The 20,450-nt window shown below is 31.7% G+C and overlaps 1 protein-coding gene across 4 annotated transcripts in view; it reads right to left on the bottom strand.

Moving 5' to 3' along the window:
* The window catches only part of LOC148611772 (uncharacterized), a 68,383-nt gene that overhangs the window by 24,029 nt on the left and 23,904 nt on the right, over window positions 1–20,450 (bottom strand). For all 4 annotated transcript variants that reach the window (XM_088592636.1, XM_088592637.1, XM_088592635.1 and 1 more), the window contains exons 7-28: window positions 20,154–20,367; window positions 19,269–19,514; window positions 18,242–18,376; window positions 17,009–17,212; window positions 15,769–16,026; window positions 13,836–14,043; window positions 12,602–12,768; window positions 11,682–11,846; window positions 11,171–11,296; window positions 10,333–10,458; window positions 9,559–9,690; window positions 8,559–8,675; window positions 7,960–8,226; window positions 7,557–7,688; window positions 6,387–6,512; window positions 6,002–6,127; window positions 3,607–3,738; window positions 2,970–3,227; window positions 2,545–2,658; window positions 2,144–2,272; window positions 1,428–1,562; window positions 869–988 (exon numbers count right to left, since the gene is read on the bottom strand). In XM_088592636.1, the coding sequence (XP_088448762.1) occupies window positions 869–988; window positions 1,428–1,562; window positions 2,144–2,272; window positions 2,545–2,658; window positions 2,970–3,227; window positions 3,607–3,738; window positions 6,002–6,127; window positions 6,387–6,512; window positions 7,557–7,688; window positions 7,960–8,226; window positions 8,559–8,675; window positions 9,559–9,690; window positions 10,333–10,458; window positions 11,171–11,296; window positions 11,682–11,846; window positions 12,602–12,768; window positions 13,836–14,043; window positions 15,769–16,026; window positions 17,009–17,212; window positions 18,242–18,376; window positions 19,269–19,514; window positions 20,154–20,367 (3,637 nt within the window). The remainder of the gene's footprint in view (window positions 1–868; window positions 989–1,427; window positions 1,563–2,143; window positions 2,273–2,544; window positions 2,659–2,969; window positions 3,228–3,606; window positions 3,739–6,001; window positions 6,128–6,386; window positions 6,513–7,556; window positions 7,689–7,959; window positions 8,227–8,558; window positions 8,676–9,558; window positions 9,691–10,332; window positions 10,459–11,170; window positions 11,297–11,681; window positions 11,847–12,601; window positions 12,769–13,835; window positions 14,044–15,768; window positions 16,027–17,008; window positions 17,213–18,241; window positions 18,377–19,268; window positions 19,515–20,153; window positions 20,368–20,450) is intronic.

The raw sequence follows: 20,450 nt of genomic DNA, 5'->3' as shown, positions 1-20,450 counted from the left end.
CAAACAACTTTTACTTCCAATGCAGAATCAGAAAGAAAATGGACCAAGAAGCAGACCCAAAACTCCTGGAGAAGGTCAACAACAGTGGAGATGATGAAGGCAGGAATAATTGGCATGAGATTGTTTGTCATGCCCAGAATAGAATAAGACAGAGGATGATTGTAGGTGGCCTATGCTCCTCTCAAAAGTAAACAAGCTTAAGTCATAGTCATTTTTAGATATACTTCTAAAGTCAAGTACTTTCACTTTCAGTGGTCATTGAAGTTTCAGAAATCTGTAATTAAGTATCAGCTCATATTAAATTCAGACACTATCTAATATAGAGGTGATACATGGCGTAGAAAAAACACTGAACAAATGACAGGTTTTTGGTCTGCATATAATAAACCATTGAGAACCAATAGTCATTTCTGTATTCAGATCTGTACTTTTTTGAAAAGAATACACTGATCTCCCACTAAAATCAACCAAATCAAACCAAATCAAGAACTGTAACTCTTGGAAAATGTCCATTTCATACACCTATATAATTTTTATCTCAAAGGTGCAAGAACCAAATGACAAAATTAAAACAGTTTTGTGGTCTGTTACCATTACTGAGTTAGAAATATTTGTGAAATCAGTGGGTTTTTGACAGGCATGACCCACATCCTGTCTGGTTTTTTATAAAGACTTCCACTTAAATCGACAAAAGTAAAGAGTTTCATTACTGAATGTACAATTTTTTATTTTTATTACTTTAAGGTGTAGTTCAGATTGAGATGATTGGCAGTAATATAGTCTTGTAAGAATGTCTTGATACATCTGGAATGCAAACAGCTTATTTCATTTGAAGTATTATGCATCACAGCCATGATTATTAACTCACCAGTACAAGTTTTTTGGTCAGCAGCCAGTGTTGTTCCATTGGTTGTACAGGAACATACATATCCTGGTGTTTTATCAGTACAGTTGTCATCACAGGGGTTACTGTCACATTCATTGATATCTGAAAAAATAAAATTAATTGTAGTAAGACATCATTGTAATAGGCCCAATTTTACAATTTAAAAAAAAAATAAACAAATAAAAGTGGATACTGGTAAAATCTAAAGTAAACATGCAGAGAGACCCCTTCTTTCAGAGTTTTGAATTTGATTAAAAGGTCAGATACTAGCAATGAAACATCCCTTCTAATTACCACAAAGCAGACAAGCTGCAATTCACATAGATACATGTCTATTTTGTTGTCCTAGTAAAAATATATAATTTATTGTACTGATTTTAAATGTGTGCAATAAATTAGTATTGTAAAATGCAAAATTCTAGTGTTTTTCTGAAAGATATGTTTACTGATGTTATTAACATGTACTTTTTGTATAGGTACATAATTTCCATAAAACATGTCAATCACATTTAACTTCACAGGGTATTAATGTTACACTTACTTTCACAAAGACCAGTTGTATTATCTGTCATTGTCAAATTGTACCCAGTTGGACATGTACAGTACTCTTCTCCATTAGCTCTCACAGCACAGGAACCAGGTGATGTACAGTTGAAATTGGAACATTCTGTCTTTACTTCAAGTAGATACAACTACATTTATTACCTCCATATATAAATATATTTCAATAATCCATTCAAAGAACTTGTAAGTATAATGGCTGTGATTTTATACCAAAAATTGCCTACTTGTCTGTGGAAAAAAAAATCTCTTTCACACAACAAAGTGAATGACTTCTTAAATTGTGATATGCTGTCCAAGCTATTTAAAGTCAGAGGTAAAAACTACGGAAATTTATTGGTAGACTATCTTATATCACCTAATTGGTGAAGTCAACATCTTTATTAAGTTTTAAAAAATTGGTAGCTATGGTTTTAGAGAAGTTGATCTTTGAAAATTGACAAACCAGGACGTGAGAGTCTCTGATCATCTTGTTTGATCAAATACAACCAAAAGTAGACTGTTTGTAGAGGTTTATTCATATATCTTTCCTGCAAAGTCTGATCAAAACCAATTCAGGGGTTTTCATGTAATTGAGAAATTGGACAACAGATAACAGACAACTAACACAAAGTCATGGCATTAACTAAATTGGACCAAACCTACTTGATATTAATGCACATTACTAAAACATCACAATATCTACCACCAACATACCATTACAAGTTCTCTGATCTGACTGACTAAGTATGTAACCATCATTACAGGAACATTTATAACTTCCCACAGTATTGAGACAGTTCTGGGAACACAGGTTTAGTGTACCAGAGTCACATTCGTTGATATCTGAAAGAGATATTGTTAGAATATAAAACACAATAATTTGTAATTTAGACATTTCTTACATGCAAACTATCTTGTTAAGATTTTCAAGCATTAAATTTTGAAGTGCAAAAGCAGACATACCACATTTTCTGGTTTTAGAAACTGAAATAACATAATTTGTACAATTTAAAAGCTTAATATAGATACCGGTATTTATAATTTATATTTTCCCCTAGCTTTAAAGATCATATCAATACATTGTACAAAAATTTTCAAAATAATATTGCACTCACCTTGACATTTCTGATTGGCATCTAATAGGAATCCATTTCTGCAGCTACAGGTATAACTCCCTGGGTCATTGGTACACTCCTGCTCACATGGGTTTGTCAGACACTCATTGATATCTGTAATATGAATATTTCAAACAAAAAATAGGAAACCAAATTTTCAAAAAAGAAGAACTATCCAGGTTTTCCTCTTAAAAGTATGTGAACTAGGATATAATACAAAATTGTATATGCACAAATTACTTCCACATTGTTGTGTTCAATCTTAAGAATACCTATCCTGAATTGGAACAGAATTCTGGACAATCAACTTGACTGTAATATCTTTTAAATGGATTAAAATAAGTAATAGGGTCTTTATGACAAAGGACTGATTTATTTTTATTGTGAAAGCTTGACACGGGCATGAACCTGATCTGTAAACTCACCTTGACAGGTACCAGAAACATTTTGGTAACCAGTTACACACTGGCACACATAAGAACCAGGTGTGTTGACACACTGTTCATTGGCTGCTGTATCACAAGGATTGTTCACATTGTTACATTCATTTATATCAGCATCACATTTGGTTCCTTGCCAACCAGATTTACAGACACAGCCTGTCACCGGGTCACATCTCTCTGCTCCAGGACCACAGCCACACTCATTAGCACAGTCAGCACCCCAATGGAACTGGTCACAAACTAAAAATAAAAAACAAAAACAAAAATAAGTTTCTTCCTTTTCAAATGAAAACCCTACTGATATCTAAATACATTCATGTCTATCATAACAAATAAGATATCTAACATATAACTCTAACAATAATTAGATTATCTCTATTAAAATATTACTCGAATTTCTTAACCAAGTTACAATATCTCATGAAGGAATGTGTCATATCTAAACATGAATTTTAACAGAATTAAAACTGCAAAACAATAAAATAATCAAGAATAGGTTAACTGCATGAATTACAGTAGTCATAAAAGATAACCCATCTTTTTATTTCATGGAATAATAGCAGCCAAATAAAACAGTCCAATAAAAAGATCTTCAAAGCAAACTCAATGACATTATCACCTGTGCAAGTTCTTTGATCGTTTTCTAAGAACTTTCCTGCAGGACATCTACACTGGAAACTACCAGCATTATTTGTACATGTCGATTTGTCAGAGCAGAGATTAGTACTGTCATCTGAACATTCATCAATATCTGAAATGAAGGAGTTAAGATAACAAAAGCAGAACATGGGAAAATATGGTATAGTATACCACCAGTACATGACACTTACCAAAAAAATAAACCTACCAGTACTTTTTTCTATATTTGTTATAAATCACAAACTTATTTGGAGTTTGTCTTGTCTGTTTGGTACAATTTCTAGTCATTTTGTGTTGTTGTTTTAATTGTGCAGTAAGTTTTGTAAAGTTGAAAATGCTTTTGTATAAGATCTGATTGAAGCCTGAGAGTCTCAAGCAAAGGTCCAGAAATTTTGACAGGCCATGCCGGACATTTTATCAAACTTCAGCAGATGTTTTTGTCCGTCTTTTACATGCTCAGATAAAAAATAAACTTAAAAAAAAACATTTGTACGTAGTTATTTTAAGATAAATATTGGAAAGTGTGTTATTTTATAACATACTCAGTTTTTTACAAACTATCAGAACGAGTGAACGGGTTGAGTTTCAACCACACGTGGACGTTCCAGCAAGTAAACAAAACATGATATCTCTCTGACTTTTTCATCACATAGGCAAACAGCCAAATGCTTCCGAGTGATGAAAAATGCTGATTATTTATAAAAGAAAATCATGAACACATTGTGTATAGTATTTTAAATGGTCTGTTGACTTCTGTGTTAAAACAATTCAATCAATGAATTAATAATTACAAACTACATGTACGACTGATTCATAGTTTCAGTTCCATTTGCTTTCGTTACCTCCGAAAGATCAGCGGGAAAATGGTGGACTTGTCAAACTTTTTTCTTAATTAATAAATGTATGAAGATTCTCCGAGTTACTTCAATTAATTCATATATGCAATGGGGCTGCACGTGTATCGTTAATTCAATTATGCAATCAACTAATCAGTTACAGGTAAATCACAGTCACAGGTGGCTGCACATCGGCAAAAATTGACACATGCCTGTCAATTGATTTCCAATAAACAATTAGGAGACGTGTAGACAGAATGTTTATACACTAATAAAACCACGCAGACTAATTTATAAGGGTTGACAATTTTTTTTATGTCCGATATTGGAAAACTGTCATCGGTCATTTGCAAAATTTGTTGATCAATGACCGGCATTTTTTACCGTTTCTTGATCCATGGTTGAAAGTCAATGCAGAGCTTCTGCCATCTATTTAAGAGGGTGTCCACACAAAAACCAGGCAGTGGGTGGCACATGACAAATTTGGTTGTAAATTTTTTTTTATTGCTATTTCATATCCCAAATGCATTCTTTCTCGACGTTGAATGTTGGTTTTTGATTAACAGCAACAGTCAAAGAGAAATAAATAAGACAGGAAGAACTGAAATTCATTAAAAAGGGAGATAACTCTTTCATTTTATGCAAAATTTTGTTACTTTTTTTGTGAACTGTAAAATTGTTTTCTAACCCTCCACTGTTCATTGAAATATCTAGGTACTATTGGACATACATATAATATAAACATTAAACTGGAACAAAATATTCCATGGATATAAAGTTTACCATTTGCCATCCATATCATAAGAACTGCCTGGTTTCTAAATGGACAGTCTTTTATAATATATTTAATGTACAAGTAGTTTTACCCACATATCTTTGTTTTATTCTGATTTACAGTCAAACCTCAAACCTCGGTAGCTCGAACTCCAAGGGACCATTGAAATGTGTTCCAGTTATCGACTTTATTGTAAGAAATTGCTTACTTCCTGAAGATTTGTTAGTTCCAGGATATTTTTCATTCAATTTCAGAAGGTTATGTTGATTTGTTTACATTAAAAATGCTGTGTTTGCTTATAAAAAAACCTTCAGAGCTTGAGTGCTTGGACAATAATTTGTTGACATTATATTTTCTTTCATGCTTTCATCATGCCGACTTTGGAATCAGTACAATGTTGGATTACTACTATCTAATTAGTGATGACTTAAATATTACCTATAATTAACTTAAAAGACACTTTAATTAATGATAGGGTTTCAGTTTTTCACAGATTTTATTACCCAAGCTGACAAGCTGACGAGTTTGATTTGGTGAGGTTTATTCTCTACGATTTATTACTGAACGGACAGACTAGTCAGTTTGAGTTTCCGAGAAATTGAAGTTCCAAAATCCAAGGTTATTTATGTGGATTGTATAGGAGAAAAGTTTGAAACTTTGAATTGTTTTCAATAAATCCCGGGTGTTAGAGCCATCCGAGTTCAAGCGAGTGAAGTTCAACAGTACTTCAAATCAAGCCAAATATAAAACAATATTAATGTTACCTGTACAAGTTTGTTTATCTCCCTGGAGCTGGTATCCTGCCTCACAATAACACTCAGCAGAATTACCATTGAGTTTACAAGCATAACTACAGGTCAAATTACCAAAACTGGCACAAGGGTTAGAAACTGCAAGGAACATAACAATAAGTATGAAAGAAAAAAAATATAATACATCAATAAACAGTTTATGTGATTGAAAGTTGAAGTTATTGCATATTTTTCTATTTTTTAAGAAAAAAATAATAATGTCCTTCTTTGTATACAAGTTTTTTTTTGTACATTTTCAATTGCAACAACATTGAGATTAAAGTAAAGGCAATATATTCATATAACTTTTGATTGCATTTGAAAAAAATCTATAGTTCTCTTTGTTGAAGAACTTTACCTTGAGTACAAGTTTTACGATCAGCATTGAGTTCAAAACCAAAGAAACATCTACAGTTGTAGCTTCCTACTGTATTAAAACACTCCTGTTGACATTCATGAGTTCCAGTTGTACACTCATTCACATCTAAAAAAAAAACAACAGAGTTTTAATTCATTTACCATTTTCTATCTTATCCTTTGTAACAAAACAAAAAACAGATGCCTAATACGCATTGTGTATTGTTTCTTACTGAGTTAGAGAACCAAACAAAATATATTTTAAAACTAGATTTTCTGTCAGACACACATCTCTACAAAATTTTAACAAGAAAAGGGCTCTAGAAAACTTGAGTATTACAAAAATTTGCCTGAATAGTTGTCAGTTAGGAGATGACTGCATTGTATTTGAAAATTTGGAGGCATCAATCGTGACCTTGACCAAGGAAATTGGTTTTACTATATAGTTATCAGATGCTTGTCATCATCAAATCAAGATTTACAATGGTAAGTCTTCAAATCAATACAGTTGTTTTTACTTTAATGGAACTGTCAAATATGTCTATGATAATTACAAATCATTAAAAATAGCAAAATAACTTAAGCAAATGTGTCAAATAATTTCCTGTAAATTGTGGAATTAACTCCTAGAATTTTAAGGTGCTGTAACAACACTGTTGTCCAATGATGTAACTCCATGTTACAACAAATGTTGCATAAAAATTTGAATTTTTATCAAAACTACAGTGCAAGGCTCCAAAAGTCATCTATTTTTTAATAATCTTTACATTTTGTTAATTATGTAGACCTAGGGAAAGGGACATAACTCTTTAAATCAGCGGTATGTTTGTATCATATTCAATTTCACCAAAGCCTTTCAAGCATTCCTTTGAAGCAGAATGAAATCAGTCCAAGTTACTTTGACGCTTACATTAGATTTCTGTAAAATGGTAAATACAATCGTTCCAATGATTTGTAAGAGATGTGTCCTTTACCCCAGTGTCAACCTCCATAAATAATGTACTTTTAAAACCTGAATTTTAATTCGAAGACTTGCAAATCATTTTTTTTACATTTTGACTATACATGTATAAGTATATATAATCTCTAGAAAGAAAGAAAGAAACTTATGCCTATCCAATATTAATTTACATAGGCTACAGGACCTGTTAAGATTATTCCCAGATTTTACCTTCACATTCATAAGTATTTTTCTGTAGGTATCCAGTATTACATGTACATGTATAACCACCCCCAGTGTTGCTACATGTAGATGTAGTTGTAGAACAGTTGTTTGAAGTAGGAGTACTGCATTCATTTATATCTAAAAGAAAGACAGAGAAAAAAAAAACACCAATGGTATTACTCTTATACAAACATGTCAATCATATTACTAAATTCATCTAGACAAACCTTTAAAAATAAAATTCAACCAAATGTAATCAATTTGGAATTAAATAATTATTCCACACTAATGTGGAGCCCAATACTAATGAAGCAAATTGTCTTTTTTAAAAACAAATAAATAAACAAATGTTTAAACCTAAACAAACTCTGTTGTTTTCCATTCAGTTTAATCTTTTTTATTGTATTACCTGAACAATGCACACTATTATCATCCGATACTTTCTCATATCCGGCATTAGTACATGAACATTCATAACCACCATTAGTGTTGGTACAAGTCTTGTCGTTACCACAGATACCAGGTGTGGTAGTACATTCATCAACATCCTGATCACAGTTAGGTCCTGTCCAGGCACTATTACAAACACATCCTCGACTGGGATCACATCGTATGGCACCTGGTCCACAGGAACATATCTGGGCACAATTGTCACCATAGTTTGGAGCTTGACAGGCTAAAGAAAAATTTAAAGGAATAAGTACATTCCGTATTTTCTGACACATAACATGGACTTTCACAAGCTACAAAAGACCCACATGTTTCATCTCTTATATCTTCAAAATAAAGATGCATCATATAGAAAATCCCAACAAACCACCTAAAAGAATTTCACTTTTTACCAAAAACTGCAGCTTCTTTTTATTACTGAGACAAGGTGAAAACAATTTGAAACAGACATGCACTTATCTGAATTTGAAAGATTTTCATAATAGAAGGTTTCAGTAGTTTATTTTTAAGTAAATGTCATTATATAATACAAAAAAACCAATGAATCAGTTCCCATACCTGTACATGTGGTACCATCAGCTGTCAGTTTATACCCAGTAAAACAGGAACATGTATAACTTCCTTCTGAATCAGTACAGTTCTGTGTACATACATTTTGCTCACATTCATTGATATCTGAAATATATGAAATTACAAGTATATAGAAAATTATTTTATTTCAATTCAATCATAAACATTCCTCAGAACAAGGTTGAAAAATGTCTGAAATGTTACAGAATTTTTTATCTTTAATCCATGAAGTGATCCAAATATTCAACAATCAAGTCTACAAATAAATTGATAACAAATTGCTGAAATATGGAAGAACAAGTAAGTTTGTGTTGGAAAAGATTAGATTTTTTATCATTTCATCCATGTTAAGATAAGTCATTCAGAGTAGACAAGCCAATTAAGCAGTTCCATAGAGTTTATAAATGATGGATATTTTCAGAGGATACTTTATCAAAAATATACTGTGACATAAATAAAATACCACAAAAATGATCATTAAACAATATTTCACATTGTAAATGGTCAGCAAATTCCTTGGCCAATCACAACAGAAGTACAGAAAATTACCTTAAAATCCTCATGTGGCAATTCATTATTAATTGACTAATATACAATGTATGACCTATTCTTAGTGTATAAAAAATGTAATATGATGCAACAATTTTCATCCATTACTGTCTGAATATTTGTATGCAATATAAAGCATGTATTTCACTACCTCGGATACTTCAACTTTTCAACTACCACCTTTGATGTCAATAAATAAGAATTTTAACTGACATTTCTTTGATCATCAAAAGCTTTTTTTCACATCATACACCATCCAATAATGGAAGTGAAAATTTGTACAATATTGTTGAGAAAAAGGTAAAATAATTATATAATTGTACAAGAAGTAAACCAGACATAATTTTCTAAAGTGGAAATTGGCTAAATCTGAAGTAAACCATGTCTGGTAAAAACAACACTGATACCACAGAAAGGTCCAAGGCAATGCCATACTTACTGCTACAGTTGCCATCATTTTGAACTTGATAACCCTCCCTACAGATACATTGCCATGTACCATCAGTAGAAGTAGTATTGTCACAGCCGTAAGAACATGTCAAATTCTGTAACTCGCACATGTCAGTTATGGCTAAAAGGTAAAATCAAATATTAATATAACCAAAATGTATGATATCAAAAGTAATTATCATGTTTTAGATTTTGTTTCTGCATTTCATATAAATGCTTGTATGCAAAAAAAAGCGCTGAAAGAGCTCGGTAAATATTTTCAGTATTTACATTAAAAAGGAAAAATGTTTTAAGTACCAGTCCACATAAAATTCAGACACTACCAATGGTAAAGTGATTCATGGTCAAGAAAAACCCACCACACAAACGATGCTTTTTTAGTCTACATATGCTATACTTTCACATAACAACAACCTTGTCTGTCTTCAGATTTGCTCTTTTGAGAAAATCATACATTTATTTCCCACTAAAAGCAACCAAATGAAGCCAAATCAAGAACGATAACTCCTGCAAAGTGCAAATTTCATGTACAATGTATATAATTTTTGTCTCAAAAGCACAAATGAAAAACTAAGACTGGTTACATGATCCTATTTATCAACACGAAATAAAACTAAATTTGGTGGGTTTTTGACTTGCATGAATCACCTTCTGTCTGATTTTTCGAAAGACTGATACTTAAATAGAGTATCATATGTAAATACTTACAGCATCATAAATTTAAGAGTATACTTCATCATAAAGAAATCACTTATCAACTTACTTTGGTTACATGTTTTACCATCAGCCAGTAGTTCAAAACCATATACACAGCTACATGTAAAACTCCCATCAGTGTTGGCACAGTTCTGATCACAGCCACTTGTTCTCTCTGTACATTCATCTATATCTGTAAACAAATCCATGAATCTATATTTACTTTCAATTCACAATGATAACATATCCTCAAGTGGCAAAGGTTTTGTGTCATACTTTCTGAAAAGTTGTCTGTCTGTTCATTTGTTCCCCCCCCCAAACATTTTAAAGATGATAACTTAAAAATGTATCAATGAGTTTTTTTTTTTTTAAACTTTGTATAATCGTTAAATAGTTTGTTTTGAGTTAAGCCATTTTGAAAATTTTGCCATCCCCCTATTTTTACCACTATGAGGCAGGAGATCACTTAATGTTCCATAAATGCCCATTTTTTCCTTAAAAAGTTCAAGATTTCCTACTCTTGAAAGAAAATTTAGGCATCTGACATAATTGTTCCTCAAAGAAATCAATTTAATTCCCTTACATAGCCAAATGCGCCACATATGATAATCATATGGTGCTCGATTCATATGACAATCATATGGTAATCATATGAAAATCATATGATATTTATCATGTGGTAGTCATATGATTATCATATGATTCTCATACAATAACATTGCTTGAAAACATATGATAATCATTTGTTTGTGAAAAACCATACAATTATCATGTTAACTGAAACATATGATTATCATATGGTGCTCGGTTCATATGATGCAAACCATATGATTCTCATGTGTGGCCCATTTTGTGTGAGTACCTTGGCATACTCCAACTTTCTGAAGCCACTTAAATTCCCTTACCTTGGCATATATCTCCAACTTTTCTGAAGCCACTCACACATGAACAGGTATAACTTCCTTCGGTATTACTACAGTTACTATTAGCTGGACAGTTGTTCAAAGTTACATTTGAACACTCATTTATATCTGAAAAAAAATTGTATCAATCATTAAAAAAAAAACAATTCCTTTTAGTTTATCTGATTACAAAAATTCAGACTGCTTATCAGTGATACATATAAATAAACATTTGTAGTTCTAAATTCAAGCAGTATTTTGCAGATATCACATTCCATTTAAAGACCAAAGACGGCAGATTATAATCTTTCCTCGGGAATGTCAAAGACCAAGTGACTGCTATAAGATATTGTTGGAAAAAAAACTGTTACAGAATTAGTTAAATATTAAGACATACAGACAAAGGTAAACAAGTATACCCTGTATCACCCTTTGGAGTAGAGAGTTTTTTTCTTTTCTTATATTTCAAAACATTGACATCCATGTATAAATAACACTTTTTTCATTTTCCTACCTTCGCATTTTTCATCAGAAGTTACACTGTAACCAGGTGGACAGTCAGAACAGTTGTAGGACCTGTTAAACTGAACTTCTTGGTCTGGTGTAAGGTCAGTACAGTTACGTCTTAAAGCACATGGATCATCAGCACATCCATTAAAGTCTCCCTCACAGTCATCACCTAGTGAAATATAAAATAGTACTAATTAATATTACAAAGATTGGTAAAAAATGTGAATGGCAAAATGACATACTGACAAATAAAATCAGTCATGTCCTATTAATCAATGTAATACTCTAAAATGTTTCCTATACATCCTTTTAAATAAAACCATGTCACTTTATCATATGATGACTATGCTGTATTGGAATTGCATGACTGTAACAGCGACACGACCCTAGAAAAATCTACGTTATAACTAATTTGTAATTTACCTTAGTATCCAAAATTAAAATTACTTGACAAGAAACCTGTCAGTCACATAACAACTGACAGAATATCAATTGTTTCAGAAACAAAATAATTCCCAAATGTATCCAAAATAACAGTCACATGACAACTTACCCATGTATCTAACATTACAGTCACATGTCAACTAACCAATGTATCAAGCATAACAGTAACATGTCAACTTACCAATGAATCCAACATAACAGTCACAAGTCAACTTACCAATGAATCCAACATAACAGTCACATGTCAACTTACCAATGAATCCAACATAACAGTCACAAGTCAACTTACCAATGAATCCAACATAACAGTCACAAGTCAACTTACCAATGAATACAACATAACAGTCACATGACAAACTACCTGTATATCAAACATGATTACAATCGCATGAGAATTAACCACTGTATACAACTTCAAATGCAGTCACATGATAATTTACCAATGTATTCAATTTTACATGCAGTTACATGACAACTAACCTGTGTATCCAACATTACAGTCACATGATGCTATCATGAAGTTAGGATTGGTTTCATTCCTCAATACTTCATAGTTACACGTCCCGTTACCATTACATCCACTACACATTTTTATGACAACTTCAATAGATTCGGAAGTGAGTCCTTTGTCATCTTTAGTAGTTACACTAATGTATGAAAGAAATGAAGCACAGGATTAATGAAAGAGAGACACATATTTCATTATTGCTGTAAAAGAAAAAAAAACAATACAGTATAGCATCTTCTAAACTAGTAACAATTTGACCCTTTGATTTAAAGGTTCGACCTTATCTTGGTCAAAATTCATTCAAAGAGGTTGATTTTTGATTCACCAAAAATTTGACTGATAATATAACAGATACTGTTCTTTAATCCGCTGATACAGGTACTCATTTTTGTGGGTTTGGGAAGAAATATAAGTTCGTGGATTTTTTAATTAGTGGTTTGAGGATTTTCAGTATACACATTATTAAAAATTTCTTTTTCATTGGGAATCAAATTTTGTTGTTTTGCCTTCCCACAAAAACTACAAATATTGGTACCCCACGCATAATAATACTTTCACAAAAGTAAGAATTTACATCCTTTTCTTAACATGCTGGCAAGGCAGAGAAAAAATAAGTATTAAAGTTGTTTCTAATTTTTTCATAATTCATTCTACAGAATGAATAAAAGAACAGTGTCCTAAGTTTCTAGGTTTAAATGGCAACAATGATATCAAAATGATCAATCAGTCCCTTTTTCTTGCTTGTCAGAATAATTGGTCATGGAAAACGTTCATATCCAAATGAATTAAAAAAGCATAAAGAAAGGTAGAGAGTGCTAAAAATGTTTTATGGATGGAATAGGCAAGATATTCTCATTTTAAATAACTCAAATAAACTCAATTTTAATTAAAAATGGGTCAGCAACTTGTGTTGAACTTGTCAGAGCTGTTATCAGTAACAACCTTACGAATGATTCTACAGAAAGAAATGTAGGCTGAGAGTGCTCACCATGTTCAGGGGAATGGACACACAGACAGAATGAGGCCCAGTATATCTATGTATCTGCTCTTTGTTGTTGTTGGGGATGAATGCACTTCATATTGTAGGAATTTAAAAATTAACATCTTGAATATCCCTAAAGAAAAAAACTAATGAAGAATATCCCTAAAGAAAAAAACTAATGAAGAATATTCCTAAAGAAAAAAAAAACTAATGTATAAACTTACAGAATACTCTCTGTATTGAGATCAGATGGTGTCCATGTTAGAGTGAGATTTCCTGTGCTATCATTAGCTGTAACTCCTGAGCTTGGTTGATTTATGATATCATACACAAATGTATTGCTATCATCTGATCCAAAATAGTTCAGTGTAACTGGACTTCCGACTACAGCTTCAATGCTTTCATCACCTCCAATAGAAGGAGCTTCATTCTCTGTGAACAAAAGTTAACAGCTTTGCAACTTCGAATCAGTAGTAACTAAGTCTCAAAATCTGACATATTTTGGTGGAATAATATCTTATACAAATGTTTTATTCATCTCCTATAGTAGGTGCTGCATTATAATTATTTGAAAGAAATTAATCATTCTATATAACAATATTTCACTATTAAAATCACCACAAACAAAACAAAACACGAAATTGTACATTTTAACAAAGATTTCTTATGAAATTAAATTTTATTCTTTCATGCCTGATGAAAGTGGAACTGAGTAATTATAAGATAATTAACTGGCAAGCATGAATGACTAAAATAAGATAAAAAGTCCTAAAGAACACGCATGACCCAGATTTAATGGGTGTTTCCCTTTTTCACCAAATAGGAGGCCTTTTGCGTCACAGCTCTTTTGCACCAGTACTCTTTTTGCATCAGTTCACTTTTCAATTTTCATAGTTTAATCGCACAAATAAATCAATGATTCTTTTGCACCAAAATACAGGTAATTTATATTTTATTGGTTATTGTATCCACTTAAAATGTACATCAAAAATCTTATTTACAAGTATTATGCATATTTTTTTTTAATTTATTGTACTTACCTTTGATGAACACTTTTCAATTATACATGTACAATGGCCAATGCTATGAAGTCAATCTAAAACTTACCAGACTAATCCAGATCTGTCTGGTCAGGTTCAGATATTAAACAAATTTTAGATTTTTTTCAAGAATGATAAAATTAAAATGAAAATTAAAAAAATAAATAAATTATTATAATGAATAATTTATATTTTTTATTCCAGATACATTTTTAAATATATATATATGTATTTTTATATGTTTCTTAACTTTAAATTATTCATTTTTAACTTACTTTTTTTTTTATTCTATGATCGTTTTACTTCAGATTTTTACCTTTTTGATATTAAATTTCCTTATTTGTAATTGGCAAAAAAGGTAGTCTTTACCTGGTGGAATAGGACTACACAGAAACATTTGTTTTGAGCAAATCAACTACATTTTTTTAATTCAATTGGCGCAAAAGGAGGATGCCAATTTAATGAGTGTGTGGAATTGTTCTGTGTGCCAGTTAATTCTTCAAGTGTTCTTGGCATTAGTTATTACATTTTGGTTAGTCACCATAGCCAAAGTACTACCCTATTTACTATAAAGAATTTCCTGATATATTTTTTTTGGCTTTTTCTCACATAACTTTTAAAATTTGTGCTTTGCAAATAGATATTCAGATTGCTTTGTTTGGGACTGTGAGAAAGTCTGAGAGTTAATTCCAGAATTTATTTCACATATAAATTATTAAAATTTATTTTACTGAGAACATTCAATAAATTGCTGCTATCTATTTAATAAGTGGTATAAATTATAACTGTTTTACTTCTAGTCTTTAAACAGAACCAAAAACACATGTTTATCCAGATTTTGGCATGCCATAGTAAAAGTTTTGCAAATCATCAATCAATAACCAACAGTGTGAGTGTAACCCATGATCAATCCTGACAGATTACCCAATGGCGTGAGTGTACCCCATGATCAATCCTGACAGATTACACAATGGTGTGAGTGTAACCCATGATAAATCCTCACAGATTAACAAATTTTGAGAGTGTAAACCAGGATCAATCCTGACAAATTACCACTGCTTATTTTCCACGATGTTGACAATTCTTGATGATCTTTTAAATGCTCATAATGACTTACTAAGCTGTTCAGTTTCAGCTTCAGCCTCTGTATTTGTGGACTGAGTGTCTTCAGCAAAGGACTGGTCCCCTGTTGCCAGATAATCAAAAATACATGCTTTGTACTGATCACTACTTCCACCACACACAGAGTAGGCCTGATCTAATGTAGTTTGGTTAAATTCATCAATAAATAATGGAACAAAGTCTGGATGGCTGTAGTCAAACCATGATTTACCATCATCGTAGGTAAACAACGAAGTCTGGTTATTTGTCGACCCTACAATGAAATCAAAGCATTTTCAAGCTAAATGCAACTTCTTACCACTTAAATTTTGCTGAGGCTTTTTTAAGATATGACACCACAATTTTTTCAAGTACTGAAGTACCAAAATTAACTTTGAAACAGAAAGTCATGTGACCTCATCAGGCAAACTATGGTTGCACATTGTAGAAAGGTCACTGCAGATGATATGAGGAAATAAAGCTATAATATAGAATCATTCAAAAAGGCACTTCATACATTTTTTCATTGAGAATATTCATTTTCAAATCCTTACATTATGGAGATCCAAAAAAAATGATGAATATTCTTTTATATTTAGTCGTAAAAATCTGGTACAAATTATGGTAACAAATGAATAAAAAAGAGTTTTTATGACAAGTTTTGGGTGTCTCTACCAGACTGATTGTCCAAAGACAGATTCTGTGAAATATCAAGCAGTTAAAAATTGCCTCAAAAAATATCCATTGCATGGTATTGTGGTAAAATAAACAAAAAAAATTAAGAGAACTATTTTCTACACATTTTCAGGATTTTAACTCTTACAGTTAGTGCTTAATTATGCATTTTTGAGAAAAAGTAAGCTGGTAGAGGAGAGAACCCAATCCAGTTAGGATCTGAAAATTTCCAGATAGCTTATGGCATGCATGCATTTTACACTACACCTCTTTATCTTCACAACTATTGCATCTATTTATATGTATGTATGAATGCTCTACTACCAACAATCAATATTTCCACCCAGTTTTATTTCGAAGTTTTACTAAAATTAGACAAGGTCTACCTTGTGTACGAAACAAGTGCACCCTTATTGTATCGGCATAGTGCAACCTAAAACCTTGAATATAGAACAATTTTGCCGAACTTAACTAGAGCTAGACCAAACTCAATCTAGTTTTTTTTTCATTTGAACTTGAGACAACTAGAAACTGTACTGCCAATAATGAGCTGCTGCACTACAGGAAATTTAAATACTCACATTTTTGACCGAAATTGTTATAAATTTTCCTCTCAGAGTCAACATCACTGTCTGGGAGCTGAGTACCATCAGGTAAAATAAACTCATTTGTTTTGTTATCATCAAAATTTCCCATAAGTCCTTCCACCATTCCTTTAAATGAGGTTGGAATAGAGGCTGACAATGTTAACTGTCTTGTTTTTACCTGGATGGTTAATTGGATGCCTGAAAGTAAAAATTGAGAATACATTCACCTTGTAATTCACAAAGAGATAAAAAATCTATTTGAAATATATAATAAAAATAGCATCACATTTTAGATTGTCAAATTAGTTATGATTCTGTAACAAAGGTAATTTTCAGTTGTTTGTGGTTTGATATCTACTTTACTTTAAGCGTAAAATCATTGTAAAGGTTACCAGTATTGCTGCTACCAGTTATTTTACTTTCAAATTTGAAAAATTCAATGATCATTTTTTGACAATATCGTATCACTTTAAAAGAGGAAATAATTATAAAGTCTTTTTTTGTTTTTTTGTTTTTTTTTGTAAGGAATTATAAAATGTTGGTTTATTAGGCAAATGAACCATAAATACTGATGTTTTTGTTTTTAAGAGGTGTACTCATAACAAAAGATGAGATTTATAGACAACTCTGACTTGAAAATAGACTGCTTAATGAGTGTGAATACAAACATCTCAAACTGATCACTTCCTATCAACTATTGTCCAGGCATGACATCAGGTTTACTTTGCATCATGTAAATTACTTAAAGTGAAGCTGACACCGAGACCTATACATTAACTACCCATGTTTTGGCTACCCCTACTGACCCTATTTTTTTGTGCCTACCCTAAAGTTTTTTGGCCATTTCTTGACAATTTTAAGCATTGAATCTCAAAAACAAAAACAGTCCATAACTTCTGAAAAAATAAAAAGTTTTGCTTACCAACTGACCCTAGTTTTTAGAGCATGTTTTGAGAGATTGATAGTAGAAACAAAGCTATTTTTTTCTTTGCCTGTGCATGACCTCATAGAGTGAAACCTTGCCATCAAGTAAACAAATACACTTTTTACACTGTGCATTACACTAAATTATCTCTCTTTGCAATCAACAAACTCTTATTACCTTCTTTTATGCACATGCACCTACATATTAAATATCCAGCCTTCATATTCATGATCAGAATGCAGGGGATGTGAATATGACTAACAATTATATAAATGACACTGATTCACATAAAACACACTTACCAGAAGCAAATGCAGCTGTAAGAGTAAAATTTTCCTTCCTTTTGAGAACTAAACCACTTAAGTACTCGGTAAAGTTTGTAGATAAGTCATAAAATCTTACAGTGTAGTCTATCCCATTACCAAATACTGACATACCTGCAAAGCATGGAAAATGTGGAAATACATTAATATGAATCAATATTATTGAATTTGAATAGTTCATATTGAAAGATAGTAAATAATAACAATATTTAGAAGGATTTCATCCTGATCATATGAAAACAAGAAGACACTAACTGGGTTTCCAATGATTGGTGACTGTCCAAAGAATATGGTGATTTTTGTCACAAGTTCTATTAAAATAAAAGATCTACTTTCCTGTAAAAAACTGCACCCTTAAGTAATATTTAGTTAATATTCATAAATAGTAAATTATAATGCATGTCTTGGCATCTGACTAATCTGAGCTATCATCAATACTCTAAAAAGCTTGGTAATATCAGGAATGAGAAGGTAGGATCTTATTCGATACCAATAATACACCCAAAAAGAATAGTGGATTCCTAAAGAAAATCCTAATTCCAAAAGTAATGTCCCTCCTCTATTCTATTAGCAAATATAAATAAAGATACTAATCTGAATTCTATGAGAAAGAAAAAAATTCCTTTAGTAAATTTTCAACAACAGTAGAGTAACACATAAAATCACAATGTTCACTGTGAGAGCTTTCAGCCTCTTGGCTCTTCAGACAGTTAATGAATGCCGTTAATGGGAACAAAGTGGTCATTGTAAAAGGTCAAAAATAATATGTGTGTCTCCTATTTACATCTTTGATAAAAAATAGGGTATATATAAAGGGATTATTTTTTATACTATTTTTTTACATTGAGTTAATGGGAGAAACATTTTAACTTTAACAGTGCTTATGGAAAAATAACAAACAAAATTTTAGGATACCTATTTTCAGTTGAAAAAAGAGGGTTGCTTGGGTTAAAGAAACACACATCATCTTTTTGGCCCTATATTATATGTAAAGGTATTGACTTACTTTTTAGATCACTTGTTAATTCTACTTGCAGAGTGGAATTTTCTCCTTCCTTAGCAGCAAATGCACTGAAAACTGTTGCATTAATTATCTTTGTTTCATTACCAGTCACAGAAGTGGCTAAACTTGTCCTGGCCTGAACTTCAAATGTGGCATTGTCTATCTTCATCATTGTGTACTCTCCCCAACCATTAAATGTGTACTGGAAGCCATCCAGGGTATCAATATGTGGATCACCAAATGAAAAGACTGCAAATTTTAAAACAATACAGGATAACATAGTAAATTTTATGCTTTTAAGGTTTGATTTTCACATCTTTGACTAGTGCCAGTAGCGGTGTGAATGAAAAAAAATTGTTTGTCTGTCTGGTCATTGGCCTGTGAATTAATTGTCAGTTTCAAATTAGGGCTATTCCAGAAATATATGGGGGGGGGGAGGGGCAGTCAGAAGGCACTTTTTATTTGACCCCACCATGCATACAATTTAAATTGATATTTCATTTCATTGTTCAGGTTAATTATCTTAAATAACAATCACCCATCAAATCTTAATACAGGTGCCTCCCAATACCCCCTATACAATTAATTCTGACATAGCCCTTAATTGCAAAGGAAGTATACAACAAAAAGGAATATTTTACAAATCACTGATAAGAGCATCAAGAGTATCAAATTCTTGCATTGTACTTTGTATAGGATTATACATCACAAATTTGAATGCAATCATAAATTATATATGAATTTGACATTTGACAATAAATTCTATATTTAAACTATCTTGATTAAAGAAAGTGCATAGTTAATGTCTTGCAATACAAGAATCTGTATTTATTTTGGAAAAGACCATCAAAATTAATTTGAATTCAAAATGAAAATGAGTACACTTACAAATTCCAAATGGTGTTACCACGTAGCATATTCCAGTTGGACGAACACTATAATACAGACTACAACGGTCAGATTTATAACAACAGTTCTCCTTAGGAACAACATTATCACTGTAGTATTTGACAGGATCTGTTCTGGGGTTGGCCGATACCATACTACCAGCAGTAGGCCTACCTCTCATGAAAAATCCATAGAATGGATGGTAACAACATATCTATAGAAGAGAGGGATAATGTCATTTAAAGACCAAGTAGGCCCTATAATATTACATACATGCCGTGTAGATGTACATATGTA

The sequence above is a fragment of the Perna viridis genome, chromosome 7, assembly GCF_037379345.1.
Source record: "Perna viridis isolate PV_CMFRI_1.1 ecotype Kerala chromosome 7, ASM3737934v1, whole genome shotgun sequence".
Lineage (NCBI taxonomy): Eukaryota > Metazoa > Mollusca > Bivalvia > Mytilida > Mytilidae > Perna > Perna viridis.
The sequence above is the reverse complement of the archived record's forward strand: the minus strand, read 5'-3'. Positions and strand labels throughout refer to the sequence as shown.